Source organism: Cucurbita moschata, unplaced genomic scaffold (assembly GCF_002738365.1).
Source record: "Cucurbita moschata cultivar Rifu unplaced genomic scaffold, Cmos_1.0 Cmo_Scf00021, whole genome shotgun sequence".
Classification (NCBI taxonomy): domain Eukaryota; kingdom Viridiplantae; phylum Streptophyta; class Magnoliopsida; order Cucurbitales; family Cucurbitaceae; genus Cucurbita; species Cucurbita moschata.
Genome location: NW_019268537.1, coordinates 2,331,993 through 2,348,595, shown reverse-complemented (window position 1 = coordinate 2,348,595; position 16,603 = coordinate 2,331,993). Strand labels below are relative to the sequence as shown.

The 16,603-nt window shown below is 36.6% G+C and overlaps 3 protein-coding genes across 3 annotated transcripts; 2 read left to right on the top strand and 1 right to left on the bottom strand.

Annotated features, from left to right (window-relative positions):
- Positions 1-991: 991 nt before the first annotated feature.
- Positions 992-8,526, top strand: LOC111458469 (ubiquitin receptor RAD23d-like). The gene is made up of 12 exons (XM_023101163.1): positions 992-1,204; positions 4,003-4,164; positions 5,261-5,317; positions 5,962-6,038; positions 6,132-6,227; positions 6,334-6,511; positions 6,764-6,934; positions 7,115-7,183; positions 7,267-7,314; positions 7,406-7,512; positions 7,594-7,672; positions 7,998-8,526. The coding sequence occupies exons 1-12, from the start codon at positions 1,139-1,141 to the stop codon at positions 8,121-8,123; spliced, it is 1,236 nt and encodes a 411-aa protein (XP_022956931.1). The 5' UTR covers positions 992-1,138; the 3' UTR covers positions 8,124-8,526.
- A 1,249-nt stretch (positions 8,527-9,775) lies between these two features.
- On the top strand, positions 9,776-12,680 carry LOC111458474 (ACD11 homolog protein-like). The gene is made up of 4 exons (XM_023101171.1): positions 9,776-10,370; positions 10,494-10,666; positions 12,148-12,293; positions 12,375-12,680. Exons 1-4 carry the CDS (start codon positions 10,176-10,178, stop codon positions 12,479-12,481), a joined length of 621 nt encoding a protein of 206 aa, XP_022956939.1. The 5' UTR covers positions 9,776-10,175; the 3' UTR covers positions 12,482-12,680.
- Positions 12,681-12,912: 232 nt separating this feature from the next.
- LOC111458468 (dihydrolipoyllysine-residue acetyltransferase component 4 of pyruvate dehydrogenase complex, chloroplastic) lies at positions 12,913-16,535 on the bottom strand. The gene is made up of 6 exons (XM_023101162.1): positions 15,460-16,535; positions 15,169-15,360; positions 14,978-15,065; positions 14,803-14,873; positions 14,628-14,711; positions 12,913-13,325 (listed from the first exon to the last, which is right to left on the bottom strand). The coding sequence occupies exons 1-6, from the start codon at positions 16,408-16,410 to the stop codon at positions 13,221-13,223; spliced, it is 1,491 nt and encodes a 496-aa protein (XP_022956930.1). The 5' UTR covers positions 16,411-16,535; the 3' UTR covers positions 12,913-13,220.
- Positions 16,536-16,603: the final 68 nt, after the last annotated feature.

The window sequence follows — 16,603 nt, the reverse complement described above, 5'->3', positions numbered from 1 at the left end:
ATGATACCAATTGTTGTAAGGAAGTATAAGAGGAAGCTAGATCGATTGTACTCACACACCCACAAATGGAAATTAAACAATGAGACAAACATTTACGTGGTTTAGAAAGAAGAAATTCTCCTACATCCACGAGTGGTAGCCAATCACTATAACCAAAAAAGTGTTTTCGAGTTTATCTCTCACACTTTCACATTAAAACGTTTCACTTACAAAGTTCCTTCCAATTGCCTCTACGCAATGATTATGACTTCACCTCTCAAAATAATGCTAGACAAATCTTTATATAAGCATAGTAATGCTGATTTTCATACATAAATCAAGATGATCCATGTATTAAATGAGAATATGAACCGAAAGGGTTATGAACTAAATGAAAGTTATGATAATGTTAGGTTTTGACATAAAGTAAGCCACAAATGTAAATAATTGAATGATATTATTGAATACTGAACTTGCTTTTTATAGCCTTACAAATAGAATACACATAAATCTTGTAAACAAATCGAGTAAAACAAATATTTAAACTAGATGTCTAAAAATACTCAACTGACTTCCAACTCAAAGCTTGTACATAAAATACCAGAAGTGCTGACTGGGACATGATTTATTTGAGCTTATCTTGTCAACATTTAACTCAATTTTCTTATTTTATTTTACTTAATTTAAGAGAAAATTCTTAGAAATGGGTTAATAAATCGGGCCGGTCCAATAATGAAGGAGAGATAAACATAATCCAACTAATCAAGCGGTGATAGCGGACTTCATAAACGCACAGTTCAAAGTGGAAGGCCACGTCGGATACAAAATGCAAAAATATTCTAACGTTTCCAGCTTTTATCATCAACGCATAACCACAAACTCTCCCACTCGCTCACACCCGCTCTCTTCTCTCATCGTCGATTAAGATTTTCAAAGAGCGTTCTCTATACGCGCCATATGGCGCGTGATTATGGCTTATAATCCTCTTATATAAAACCACGGAATTCTGATCTGCCTTTCTTTTTTTACTTGCGCTTTCGGTTACCGTCGTTCCAAGGCTTTGCTCTCTCTAGGGTATTAGCATAATTCTCTCGAATCCGACGTCGGACCTGCTGCTGTGGTCTTGCATCTTCGCGAAGGCCGCGATCGATTTCTGAAGATGAAGATTTTTGTCAAGACTCTCAAGGGCTCGCACTTCGAAATCGAAGTTAAGCCTGAAGATATGGTCAGTTAACTTTCTTCATCGGTTTCAGTTTTGTTTTTCATTTAAATCGTTCGCATTAAGATTGTGACTCGGAATCGAGGCTCTTTAACTACGTTTTGGATTCCGGTTTGTGCTTATTACTTCCAATTGAAATGTAATTAGGGTTTATGCGATGGTAGTTCGTTGTTTTAGTTGTTGAATTTCTGCTTGTTGTGCGATCGAATTGAATTGCGATTTGGAATTTGCATCTTGCTCGTCGTGGTTACTGCACTAATTCTGTAATGTTTCTTTTGTTATTTTTTCCTAGTAGAACATTAAGTAGTTCTCTTTGTTTTATTGTTTTTTGTTTTATTGTAGCTACTGGACGTGTATATTGGTATGCGTTGTCATTAGCATTAAGTTGCGTAGTTAATCTAATACTTGCGTGCTTATTTACAATTAACTTCACAACTGATGTCATCGTTTCCTATGGGGACTTGGACTAGAAGTGATCTCGCTGCTCGTATTTTGAGAATGATGTATTAAATTCGAAACAATAAGAAAGACAAAGACGGCAGGTCTTAAGACCGATTGATTGAGTGATTACGGAGAGAATCTTTGAATGGATAAGAATTATTTCATTTGTAACCCAAATATTCAGTAAGGAAAGGAAGGATGGCACCAATTCCTACATAATAATAAGAAAGGTAAAAAAACAACCATACGTTTATTTAAACAAGGAGCATCATTGAGAAGGCTTGATAACGCTAAGATCCATAAAGTTAAATACAATTTTAGACTTCTCAAATACTATTCCTGTAAGTCGTGTATAAGCATAATGTTCTTGTAATTCTAAAGAATATACTAATACTGTGACCTAGACGTCTCACTGCTTTTTCTTGATCTAATCAACATCCATACTCACCTATTCCTCTAGATTCTAGCACAATTAAGTATGTGATCAAATTAATGATTCACCTAATTATTTTTTTTCTCCTTTGGTTTTTCAGCGACATTAGACTTTGAGTGATGAAATTATATGTGGCCCAGCAATTTATCATCTCTACTGTAGTTTTCCATTGAACTGATCCTTTCAGTTTCACGTTCTGAAGCGATGCAATTCCAATTATAGAATTGCAAGAAACCTTAGCCCCTCCCTTATAAGCAGATGCATATCACACTTGCGCCTGATTCATCTCCTCCTCTTTGCATTCTTGTGGAACTACTTAATATTTTCAAGTATTTGTTTTGCATATGTTCCTAAAGGCTGTAGGTGAAGTTCTCTTTCTACTTGAAACAAAACCCTTCTTTGTAATTTAGCATCTAGCAATCTCTTGGATGAGGAATTTTCTTTGTAATTTGGACCTTGTCAAACCATTTTCATTCAACCTTCTCCTTTGTGTTCAATATAGTGGGGTTCTACATATTAGGTATGTATGGGAGTCATGAGTAATGACAACCTTTGTGAATGCCCACAAGTTCCACCCATGATTTCCTGTCTTGTACAGGAAGATAATTCTTAATCCTCTGCCATTTCCTCATTCTATCGGATTAAGCATTTATATCTTTGCCCTAATCTTGTGTTTCAACCTCTCCCCATTCCAAAGTGCTTTCCTATACCACACAAGTTATAACTATTTAGGAAGCAACTAGGTGTTCTAATTGCTTTCAACCATCTCTAAGGATTCTGTCATGCATAAGAGCCAATAACTTCTCGTGCAACATGCACTCTTGTAAAGCTTCTAATCATGATCGAAATTTGACCTTGATCACAGTTATAGCTGGCTTTTAGTCCATTTTCCTACTGTTGTTATTCTACGTGGCTTTTAGTTGCATGGTGATTACACTATTGCAAGTCATTTCTCTAATTTTCTCCTCAGATTCTCAAGATAGAGCCGATTCTAAAAATTAGGTCTAAATCAGGTAATAGTAATTTTGTATGAAGGGGTTGCGTTGAGCCTATGTAAGGATATCACTTTTTATCTTTTCTTCCTTTTTTTAGAAGCAACTTCCAAAATATGTAAGCCTGTCACTTTCACTTGCTGCCAATCCCATTAGGTCAGAGGCACAATCAAATTAGATGTGTTGGCCATGTATGTTGATTTTTTTATTTTTTATTTTTTTGGAATTCTGAAATGCTTGGAAGTCACCCCTGATAAAATATCATCATGGAATTCAGCGATGATGCTAATTAATTTAATAGCCAAAATGTAATACGTCAAAATTTAAATATTTAATTGATAACTAAACTGTATAAATATGTACTATCATTTTTCTTTATCCATTTTATTTGAGCAGTTTTTTTTTTTTTAAAGGTATTGCACACACGTTCTATATCAAACTCCTCTAATGTCAATTATAGATTAGTATATATAATAACTGGCAAATTCTCCTAAAATCATGGACTAGACTTTACAGAGTAAAATTTAAAATTTAAAATATTTACATAATTTTATTTGAGTCTTTTATCTGACCTAACTGACATCATCATAATAGAATAATTGGCATTAATACTACAAGATCCACAATGTAAAGTCATGGGCATTAGATTAGCCAACCCCACTAACTGCATGCTACCATCTAACATTTAAGAAGAGAGAATACTTACGGTACTTAATACTTATAAGTAAATTTTCGCTCAAATAGTTAATCTTTGTTTGATGCTGGCACCTACATTCACTGCAAGATTTTACAAACAAAATAAGTTTAATACATATATTCCTACCTTTGGTAAATTTTAAAAAGCACATGGTTGTATTCAACTTTCATTATCTGTTGTGCCACCATGCATACCTTCTGTCTTTGGAATGTTAAATAAATTGATTTTTGTTGGTTCTTAGGTTGCTGATGTGAAGAAGAACATAGAAACTGTTCAGGGTGCTGATGTTTACCCTGCTGCTCAGCAGATGCTTATCCATCAAGGGAAAGTCCTTAAAGACGGCACAACACTGGACGAAAATAAAGTTTCCGAAAATAGTTTTATTGTAATAATGTTAACAAAGGTAATGATTTTTTTTTTTTTTTGATCGGAAGGATTGTGTAAATAATATATTCTTGGGATATGAGAGATTAATATTCTTACAAAGAAAAAAGCTTGATTCATTATTTTAACAAAAAGAGATATTTAATGAGTTCAATGGTTAGATTACCTCATGCCATCATCAAAAGCCATCGTGAAAGCCAATACCCTCCAGGCTTCATATTAGTGAAGGTTATTTGCTAAAATGACACATCTATAGTTCAGTCAATCATGTTGGAGACTGTGGAATAGCACCTGGATGTGTGTTGTGTTTTGGCTTTAACTAGAGCTTTTGATGGTCAAAGATGAACTATATGATGAAAGGGGTAATGTATTTATTTTTGTATTGATGATATTTTTCTTTAATTTAACACGGTTTCCACATGGTACTCCTTTTTAAGCTAGAAAGATGTGATAGTGAGGATGCAATTTTAGTTGGATGAAACAAGGAGGTGTTCTTCCACCCTCTGTTTCGAGATAAGGGGTTGTATATTTTTGTGGTCTTCTTTTTTACTACTTTATGAGGGATGTGGATGGAGAGAAATAGGTGACGTTTTAATGGAATGTTGAGGCCTTGTGAAGAAGTTAGTGTGTTTCCCTTTGAGTGTCTATGCCCAACTATTTTTGTCATTATTAGAGAAATTTTGTCAGGAAACGTGTAGTATTCATTCCTTGACTGTACTTGCTCTCTTAGTTTGATGAAGAGGGAAGATGGTTTACCACTATTGATTGGGAGAGTTGTCTTGATAACGCTGTATACTACCTTGCCTTGAGATGGAGGCTTACAAATTGGTAGTGTAGTGCTGGGAAGTGTCAGCACTACAGAAGAGAGTGTTTCTGCCTTCTTTTGTATTGTTTGTTACTAAGTTGCACAGCACTGTTCCTGTTGTCTGCACTTGAATTTGAAGTGACGACAAAAATCTTGATGTGTTTAGTTGTACAAGATCATATTGCAACTTTTATTGATGGGCTAAAGTGTGAAACCTTTTGTTTATTTCTCTTCATGACCGTTTTTTTTTTCTCTGTTTTGTTTTGCTCAAATGATTGTTTTGTTTTTTTTATTTACTTTTTGTTTGTAGAATAAAAGTTCATCGGGTGCGACATCTTCTACCACACAAGCTGCGCCAGTATCGAAGGTAAGCATAATTATAAGCTTTACTGGCAAGTGGTAATGGTGGTGACAGTTTCAATGTGTCTTTGAATGTTTTAAATGTTGTAATTCACTTTTTTCCATCTTTTCCCCTTCTGTTTTTTCCACCGAGTTTATTGGATGCTAATATCAATTCTTGTATAAGCTTTTTAGTACTTAATTTTGGTGGTTTGTATTCTTTTGTGAGCCAATAGTTGTACCTGTCCCTCGAAGTGGTTGGTCATTTTCACACTATTGAATGAATTTATCAGTTACTCTAATTCTCTGTAGTTAACAAAAAACTAATATATATTGCTTAAAGTAGTGGATGCATAAATTTGTCTTCAAGTATTTATATAATTGACAAAATGGTTTTTCATTTCTTCATAATTCTCTGAAGTCAATGTTTTTTTTTTTTAAAAAAAAAAAAAGATATTGATGGTACAAAAATAGTTGTACATGTTATCTCAAAATAATCAATATACAAACCATTCATGATGTTTGATTTCTGTTGCCAATCCTTTGGAGTTAAAGCAGTGTTCTTCAATTGTGTTATTTATTCGCATAAAATATTATTTTTTCGACTAATTTTCTTGTGAAAAAGGAAATAAAGAGAAATTGGATTTATAGTATGATATGACTAACTTGCAGGCACCACAGAACACTGCCCCTGCACCTGCTGCCACTCCAGTGTCAACGTCGGAAGTTCCTCTACCAACGTCAGCACCGTGAGTTTAAATTCACTTCTATGTCTTCCACTTCATTTTCCAGAATAATTGTTCTGGGAGCATTTACGATTATGTCAATAATCTTTATTTCAGGCCTGCTACTGTTACCGACTCTACTCCTCCCGCTCCTCCGGCTCTGGCTCCAGCTCCAGCTCCGTCTCCAGCTGCAGTTCCTGCAACCACTGTTTTGTGAGGAATTTTCTGCCCTTGATGGTTTTTCGTATTCTTTGCAAGGGCTCCTTTCTCTCTATTTCAAGTTTTCTAAATCTCCTGTATTACACATTATGAAACACAGGGCAGAATCCGATGTCTACAGCCAAGCAGCTTCTAACCTGGTTGCTGGTAGTAACTTGGAGGACACTATCCAACAAATTCTTCTCATGGGCGGAGGGATTTGGGACAGAGACACTGTTGTTCGAGCTCTTCGTGCTGCTTACAATAATCCAGAAAGGGCTGTTGATTACCTTTATTCTGTAAGTCCAGATTTTAATTCTTTTTCGGTTCTACTGTTATTCTCGTCTCAACATATTTTAGCAAGTTCTCTTTTGAGGCTTTCTTTCAGTTGAGGAGTGGACCTTGAACTTGTAATTGTACTTGGAACCTGGAATTACTATTGGTTGATGTTCCTTATTAGTGAATGAATTATGAATGGTCATACTTTTATCTCTGCTAGCTTAATTGATTTAGAATGTATTGTATGAACAAAATTATCTTATTATATGTAGGGAATACCTGAACAACTTGAAACCCCACCTGCTGCTGGAGTTCCGTCTACTGTGCAAGCGACCAACCCTTCAGCCCAACCTGCACAGCCAGCCCAACCTGCACAGCCAGCCCAGCCTGCATCTGTGACGTCAACTGGCCCAAATGCTAATCCATTAGATCTCTTTCCTCAGGTAGGAAAAGAAAAATTAAGCAACTTGACAGGTTCGTTTTAATATTACAAGTTTGCTAGGAAAAAATGATCGAGAAATTTTATAGGTTATTTTCAAAACTTGAAAGTTTATGAACCTTTTTTTTTTTTTTTTTTCTTTTACTTCAGGGTTTGAACCTCTTTTTTTTTTTTTTTACTTCAGGGTTTGCCTAATATATCTTCCGGAGCTGTTGGTTCCGGCAGTCTTGATTTTCTACGAAATAGTCCTCAGGTCTCTCTCTCCTCCTCCTCCCAAACCGACAGATTCACTTCATATTATGCCCGCCTCTGAAAATGTGTTCTTTCCTGTCTCAGTTCCAAGCTTTGCGAGCAATGGTGCGAGCTAATCCTCAGATACTCCAGGTTCTTCATCTACTGCAATTGACACTTTTTTCTAAACGTGAGGTTCATTACTTCATTTTATAAAGGCCCCATTTCTTTGATTTTGTTTTAGCCTATGCTTCAAGAGTTGGGTAAACAAAATCCTCAGTTGATTAGGCTTATTCAAGATCATCAACCTGACTTCCTCCGCTTGATTAATGAGCCCCTTGAAGGAGAAGGGTAAATCTTTTTTCCCCACTTCTGACTTTGAACCAATGGTGGAAGTTGATGGATTATAATAATATCCAAAAACTTGTTCAGGAATATACTTGGGCAGCTTGCTGAGGCTATGCCGCAGGCTATAACTGTAACCCCGGAGGAGCGTGAAGCCATTCAACGGGTTAGTTTACCTTATACATTATCATATGACTTCTTGATTTAGCAACTTTTAATTGATTCTTGAATGGTCAATTTTTAGGTTTAGTAGTTCCTTGAAATATTCAATAATTTAAAAGTTAATCGATATATTAAAATAAAAATTTGAATTTTATGTTTGAAGTGACTCTAAACTTCCAGTTTTATATCTAGTAGGTCTAGAAATTTTAAAAACATCAATCAATTTGGACACAATTGAAAGTTAATTTAACATAAAAATAAAGGCAATGGGATTCATTAGATCTTTTATGATTAACTATATTGTGGTCATCTGTCTTCCTTCCAAACAGCTTGAGGATTTGGGCTTCGACAGAGCTCTAGTAGTGGAGGTTTTCTTCGCCTGCAACAAGAACGAGGAAATGGCTGCCAACTATCTTTTAGATCATATTCACGAATTTGAGGGTAATCAGAATTAGTCCATTCTCCTGCCGATTTTAATAAACCCCAAAAAGGAATATATATATATATATATATATATATATATGAAGACAGCCAATCCAACATCAAAAAGAATCTGTATTTATCCGTTGTGCTCCCCTCCGATCTCTGTCTTTCTTTTCGCCTTTGGCAACATTGTGAATTGTGCTTGCTGTGAACATAGATGTGAAGATGCGTTTTATCCTTTTTTTTTTTTTAATTTTTATTTTATTTTAATTCGCAACCCAATACTTCGAGGCTTGTGTCAATGTAATTTCTATACTTCAACTGGAATTCGACTTCTTTTAGTCTATATTATTTTGTCAGTGCTGTTCCCTTTAGGCTTAAGGATCGATCAGACGTGTTCTGTTGTGATTGAAAATTCAATGCGTTATGTTGTCACTGTCTTATTATCTGTAAATTTCACACTGGAGAGTTTCCAAGGTATAGATGAAGTCAGGCACGTTTGTTTCTTTAGCTGAACGTTACAAAAATGTCATTAAATCTTGATCCAGTGATCTTTTATTAATGAACGTCGATTGAGGAGCATAATGAATCATCTAATCTTATGTTGAAAAACTTGCATACTCTCGATATTATACTAACCTTTATTTTAATTACATCTTTAATTTATTGTTTATTTTAATTACATCTTTGATTTATTATTTTATTCATTGCTTTCAAATTCTGGTTGTAAAGGTGAAAGTCTTGTTGATCATTTTTGTTGTAGTTCAAAGATGATATTTGAGTTTAATAAAAATATCTATAATTTGTCCTTAAAATATAAATTTCAATAAATCATAATATATAAAATAATATTAATATATTAAATAGGGCTAAAAATATATATTTACAAATAAAAAAAAATTAGTATCTCATCAATTTATTTTATCCTATTTTATTTTCAACTTTAAAAATGTTTGAAAAATACTATTTAAATTTCGAAATTTCACTAATACCCTAATTTTTTTTTTTTTTTAAAGAAAATAGTTCAAAAATATTTATATTAGTAAAAATGAAAGTAGTATTAATCTCTTTAAATTTTTATACACATAATTTTTTTTTTTTTTTTTAGTTTTAAAAAAAATTGGAAGAGAATTAATGAAAATTTTGAAAGCTCGGTCTTTTTTTTCTTTTTAACTCTTTAGAAAGTTTAAGGACATTTTTTTTAAAACATAATTGTATATTTTAAACAATTTTTAAAATTTAAGAGTATTATTCAGACTATTTGAAGAGTGGAAGTGTAAGAATTATTAGAACTTTGAAAGTTAATGATATTTTTTTAGACAAAGTATAAAACACAATATTTTTATTGATTTAGTCAAAAGTTTTGGATGGTCGTCCTTTATTTCTATTCAACCCGGTACAAATATGGATGTAATTTTATAATATTAGGAATATGATTAAAACAATTTATAATGGTTGTCAAGTACAGCGTTCTTTAATTTTTTATTTTAAACTTAAGATTTGTTACAATTTTAGAAGTTTTGTATGATGGAAAGAAAATAGAAAGATGGAAAGAAAATAGAAAGATGGAAAGAAAATAGAAAGATGGAAAGAAAATAGAAAGATGGAAAGAAAATAGAAAGATAGAAAGAAAAGGGGTGTGAGACGTGCCGCTGATAATTCACCATGGAAGCTCTCCAACTGAAATGGCGCGAAATTAGGGGCACTGCACACCTTCATTGCACCATACACCACTTTCTCTCTCTTCTCTCTCTCTTCTCCTCTGTTCATCCCTTCAAATCTTTCAATTTTCTGTTGGACAAACCGCATCCGTAGCGAACTTCCCAACTTCCCAAACCCACGAAATAAATGTAAAAATAAGACCGAACATTCATTCAAATCTCCCGTTTCAGTTACACATTCTGCTCTGCACAGAAGACGAAGGGGGGAAAACTCGAATTTCTTTTCAATACCTCCAAATTTCGAACTGGGTTCTCGTTACTTTCTTCTCTCAGTCTCCAATGCTCTGGAATTTCCGATGACTTGGTGAAGACTTTGCGTATAATGGTGTTGGGTGTGGCGGTGGATTTTGAGGGCTCATAAAAATGGACAATGTTGCGTCCCCTCTTACCGCCATAGCCGAGTCCTTCGAATTGCTTGCCAAATTAGTGGTTTCTTTGAAGGATTCCTCTGAAGAACTCCGATTGGATATGCTCTGTGATGCTTGTTCTCTGGTCTCTGTGCTTTTCAGTTCCCTTGGCCTCGCCTTCAAATTCGCTGAGTTAGAGTATGTCTCCAAGGTTATATTCCTCCAATTCTTCCGTCTTCTATTTCGTTTTTCTTTACCTAAAAATGGATGAGAGATGTTGGGAATTATCAAAATGGAATTGGAATGAACCCCTTTTGATGGTTTGTTGTTTCAGGTTCACGATCTTGCGGAAGCTTCCAAGAAGCACGTGACTGTGCCTACAATACTTGATGCTGATGTTGCAAATGACACAGTTAAGACACCCGGAAGCCATTCTCGCAATCTGCGTCGAGTTAGACAAGGATTGGACCTTATTAGAGCTCTGTTTGAACAGTTCATGTCCACTGAGTAAGTTATGGCCTCTTTTTCTCTTACTTTCTGCAATCAAGATGGGAATTGTGTTCTTGTTTCGATGCCCCTGCCATTTCTTTTGCTGGTTGGTTGGTTGGTTGTGTTCATTTTGGTTTTTGGAAGGACTAATGTCTGAAGTGAGCGAGGAATGATCATTTCCTTTGTTGTCAATGGTTCTCCGAAGCTCATCAAAAATTGTTGAATGTTTTTGGACAAATGAACGAGCGAACAAGTTCCTAACGAGATTAAAAATTGAAAATCATTTCCAACTTTCTTTATTCCAAACAGAGGGTAAATAAATCTTAATTTGTTCTTTTAAATAAATTTCGAGATCTCGGGTAATTGATGTTGGAATCACAAACATCTACAATGTTATGATATTGTCCACTTTCCTCTACTTTCAGCGTGGGCTTTCGTGACTTTGTTTTGAGCTTCCCAAAAATGTGATTTTCCAAAATGTATACTTTCCCAAAAGGCCACGTGCGTGGAGAATTCCTTACTAAAATCATGATCATTCCTTAAATTAGCCAATGTAGGAGTTTCTCTCAACAATTCTCAACAATTCTTCCCTCGAAAGCCTCCCATGAGGCCTATTGAGCTCTTGAACAGCCTCTCCCTTGATCAAGGCTCTCCTCTGAAGCCCTTCAACAAAATATACCCTGACACTTTAATCATTTTTTACTATACCTTTGAGGCTCATAATTCTTTGTTCGACATTTGAGGATTCTATAATTCGGATTCTATAATTCTTTGTTCGACATTTGAGGATTCTATAATTCTTTGTTCGACATTTGAGGATTCTATAATTCTTTGTTCGACATTTGAGGATTCTATAATTCTTTGTTCGACATTTGAGGATTCTATAATTCTTTGTTCAATTCTTTGTTCGACATTTGAGGATTCTATAATTCTTTGTTCGACATTTGAGGATTCTATAATTCTTTGTTCGACATTTGAGGATTCTATAATTCTTTGTTCAATTCTTTGTTCGACATTTGAGGATTCTATAATTCTTTGTTCGACATTTGAGGATTCTATAATTCTTTGTTCGACATTTGAGGATTCTATAATTCTTTGTTCGACATTTGAGGATTCTATAATTCTTTGTTCAATTCTTTGTTCGACATTTGAGGATTCTATTGACATGACTAAGTTGGACAAACTCTGGTACCATGTTAGGAATCACGACTCTCTAAAATTGCATGATATTGTCCACTTTAAGCATAAGTTCTCATGACTTTGCTTTAAACTTCCCCCAAAATGCCTCATACCAACGGAGATGTTCCTTCTTATAAACTCATGATCATTCCTTATTAGCTAACATGGAACTCTCTCTTAACAATTAAGAATTCATATAGTTAGTCATACTTGTGCTTAAACCAGTTAAGCTATGCTGAGGTTGACAACCGAGAGGCCATAGCTTATTTGAAGTTCAGAAAGGGTGAACTTACTTACTAGCTTCTCACTTGTATCTTTAGTGAATACTCGTTAAGGGATGCGGCCTCAACAGCTTATGCCCAAGTTTGTGCACCCTACCACAGCTGGACAGTCAGAACAGCAGTTTCTGCTGGAATGTATACTCTTCCAACGAGGGAGCAGCTCCTGCTAAAGCTCAACGAGACCAGTATGCTTACTCTTCCTAATTATATAGCTAACTATGTCTGTGCGCACAAGTAAGTTCACATTACCTCTTTCACCATTGCAGATCAATCAGCAGAGAAGAAAATGAGAAGGTATATTGATGCATCGGGTCCGGTCATAGAATATATTGACAATCTTTACATTTCTAGGAAAATCACCTTGGACTGGTGACTTTCACCTCCTTCCATAGGCAACCCATTCTTCACTATCCTGTCGAAGCAGCTGCTCATCTCAACTGAGATGGTAAGGAGAAAAAAAAAAACAAAAAAAGAAGAGCCTTTTGAGGGCTCTTCAAACAGATTATACATTATATGTCGAACACTTTCATAAAAGTTTCTTTGTAATACACATTTTGTTTAGTGTTATTTTCTGTGTATAGATATTTGAATTCATAACATGTCAGATTGTATCCGAAGATCAGATAAATCTTGCTGCTTTTAGGTCTTTCAATTTGAGTATAAAGCACAAGAGAAACATGGCGAATTTTCGGTAAGTGGAAGGAAATGATTTCACATAAGCTATTGAGCTTACTAGACCATTCACAGGAAGCACATATTTAAACTATCTAAAGAGAGGCACAAGTTTAAAGGTAAGGAGCTGCATAAGAACCAACATCTAAACAATCTTTCTTCATCCAATGAGTTTCTACCAACACATTTCCCGTACGCAATAACTTAGAAGAAGTAAATCAACTCATTATTGTTCTTCAAATCTTCTAGAAATAAAATAAATTTGAAGTAAAACGAAATAAAGTATCCATAGGACCTCCTGGCTCCTGCACAAAAAGTATTCCGATGGGACTCTGTTTAACTCAAACTTACATCATTCCGTGGCCAAAAAGAAAAAAAGATTTTGCCTGTTCTTCTTGCAGTCAGTTTAATTGATGTTGAAACTTGCAAATGAAGACTTTCTACAAGGTCAGGCTTTCTGGATTCTCAACTATCTTAGCGAAGGTCTGAAGGAAGGCAGCCAAGTCAGCACCATAAACTATTCGGTGATCAGCGGTCACATTCACCTGCCAAATGCAGAATTTGCCAGTCAGTTCAGTTTCACAGAAGGCGTCTATACACTAGAAAGGATTTCTGCCAGCATTCACTAGACAAGAAGCTTTGCACACCACACCAGAACAAGAGAAAATAATTGTGGAATGAATGAGAGTAACAGAGAAATTTTACCAGCCTCTACATTGTGGAGATATGAAACATCATTATGAATGTAGCTATCTCTAACAATGTCCAGAGGGGCAAGTTTTGCACCTTCAATCCAATTCAAGAAACTTTTGCCTATGTTATGTCTGGTTGGCCATTTTTCAAAAACAAAGAAGTGGAAATTTGTGGTTACATGAGTTGAGGCCTGTGTGTTGTATGCCAACCGACATTAGGCTGGTCGGCCCACCTTAGGGTCCTCAGTTCATCAACCAACATAAAATCATAAATTCAGTGGCTTCAAAACTGACAAACCGAACCAAAAATATTACAGTAAGAAAAGTAGGACAGGGCACCAAAGACACTTCCATCCGGTTGGCCACAGTTAAAGGAAAGAAGCATTACTTCAAATCATAAATAGTTAGGGCAATATATATCCAATCTTGAGCAGGTCATGGCCAAAAGGATCAAAATCGATGTTCGTAGGGTAAGAGAATCCTTTCTTGGGAAGACTTTTAAGGAAAGCTCAAGTGGCTTTCCCTGCCTAGTTTCACATACTCTACTCTTTCTTGGAAAAGCATCTTGCTTTTATTAATTAGCCAATGCGGCATTCCCTCTTCTTGATGGAACTTGAATATCAGAAGGAATCTTAATGGTAGAGGCTAAATGACTTCTCCTTGGACACTAGTGATGACTCCTGGGACGATACAAGGACAAATCCGACCTCTTCTCTACAAAACCCTCTGCTTTTCTCCAAGCTAGGTTACTACTATATAAAACATAGCAGTAGATATGAGATAGTAAAAAGATACAGATCAAAATCACATCTAACAGATCTCATTACTATCAACCAAACACTTGTAGTTCATTTTCGAGAAAATAAAATTAGTTCCTGTGTAAACTTGAGCATAGCCATGGTCTTATTCCCACGCTTTCCATTCCTCTGCTAAACTATTGTTAACAGTCCTTGCATAACTTAACCCCAAAAAACCCCTTAAAGTAGATAACTTGGAATAGAATGAGAATCATTGTGTTGATCATGATCCATGAGTAAAGTTCAATGTAATTTAGATGCCTTATTGGCTTAATTAGTTCCTAACTAACCTTAAATTCAGCATTCATAATAAATAAAGATGAGAACGTAACAAAATGTTAGAAGAAACAAAACTCACCAACATTTTACTTTTCACGCTGAAAAAGCCATCAGCATCAGTGACAACGGTCGGCTTTGATGCTCCAACGGCCATGATAGCTCCCTGACGTAGTGTGAAATAATCAACACAAAACACAAAGGGACCAACAAGACCATATTGCCCATGTATAAGTAGCCTAACGCTCATTACTCACCTGGCCAGGAGGAAGTATAGCATCGAACCTGTCCACTCCAAACATGCCCAGATTGGAAAGAGTAAAAGTTCCTACAGGCAGTATAACTCAATTTTACTCTGTCTCATAGGTTAAGTACAACAAATAAATTCTCATGCCCGCAAACTCGAACAGAGAGAGAAGGAAGTGTTGGTACCTGAATTATACTCATTGGGCTGAAGCTGCTTGGATCTGGCTTTCTCTACCAATTCTTTCCATTTTTGAGATAGTAGGTAGAGGTCCAACTGCAATGAATAATGAATAAATAAGAAGAAACCCAAAAGAAACAATATCTATATCCGAGCATTGTACATCCAACGACATTAATACTCAATGTAATCGACTTGCCTTATCTGCATCCTGAAGAACAGGAGTTATCAACCCACCGTTGATAGCCACGGCTACTGCAATATTTATGTTGCTGTTATACGTAAAGCTCTTACCGTCTTTACAGCTTGCATTTACAACAGGATGCTGAGCGAGGGCCATTGCAGCAGCCTTGGCCAGGAGGGCAGTCATTGTGACACCCTTTGGTTTCACCTGAATCGTTGTAATACCCCAACTAGATGGTCAATAGTTTCCAAAAAAGATGCAAAAGAAGCAAAAAATCCAACTAAATCGTGTAAACATTTCATGTACCTTCTCATAGAGCGCATCAAGAGCATCAGTGGATACCGGATAACCAACTCGGAATGTAGGAACAGAGAGACTCTCCACCATATTCTTAGACACCGCCGCCTGCATTGTCGTGAATGGCACAACCGTTGAGCCCGGAACTGGAGGAGGCAAGTTGGAAGGAGCTGCAGCGGCTTTCGCTGGAGCAGCGGCAGCCACTGAAGCAGTCTCAGAAGCCACGGGTGAAGCCACATTGCTTACAGCAGGCTTCGAAGGGGCAATTCCTGCTGCGGCCTCCACATCCGCCGGCGTAATTCGACCAAATGGACCAGTACCGGTTATCGATCCAATATCCACCTTGTGCTGTTTGGCTAGCTTCTTCGCCTGAGGGGTAGCCACAGTCTTCCTTGGTCCATCCGACGCAGCCATGGGCGGCGGAGGCGATGGCTGAGATGTCGCCGGAGCAGGACTAGAAGAAGGAGGCGGAGGAGAGGGAGAAACAGCAGCAGCAGGAGTCGAAGGAGTAGACGCGGATTTTGACGCGGCTTTAGCCTTAGCCTCAGCGACTTCCTCTTCAGTCTCGGCCAATAAACCAATCGGAGCTCCAACAGGGGCAGTTTCACCCTCTCCAATAACAATAGCAGCGAGAATTCCATCATAAAAAGTCTCCACATCCATATCCGCCTTGTCAGACTCCACGACGACGACGCTCTCTCCTTTGGATAGAACGTCCCCTTCAGATTTGACCCACGAAACAATCTTTCCCTCAGTCATGGTAGAGCTTAGGGCAGGCATGAAAATCTCGCGGATCTTGGATTGAATGACAGGAATCCTCCGACGAGAATTAGCGGGAAAGGAGGTGTATGAACGGGAAGAGCTCCATGGGAGAGGAGAAGAGATGGAAGAAGAGAAGGAAAATGAAATGGCGGTGGTATTGCCGGAGAGAGCAGCTCGAGAGAGGAACGAGGACGCCATTGGAGAAATGAAAATGAACTGTTAGAGAGGGCGAAGAAGAAGCGTGGGAGATGGAAGAGAAGTATAAGAAAGAGGGCGGAGAGGACGAGGCGTTCGTTGGGGGATTTGAGCTACCTCTCAACTATGTTTCCATCGCCCACATCTGGCTCACTCGAAGCTTTCAATTTTTTTTTTTTTTTTTTTTTTTTTTTTT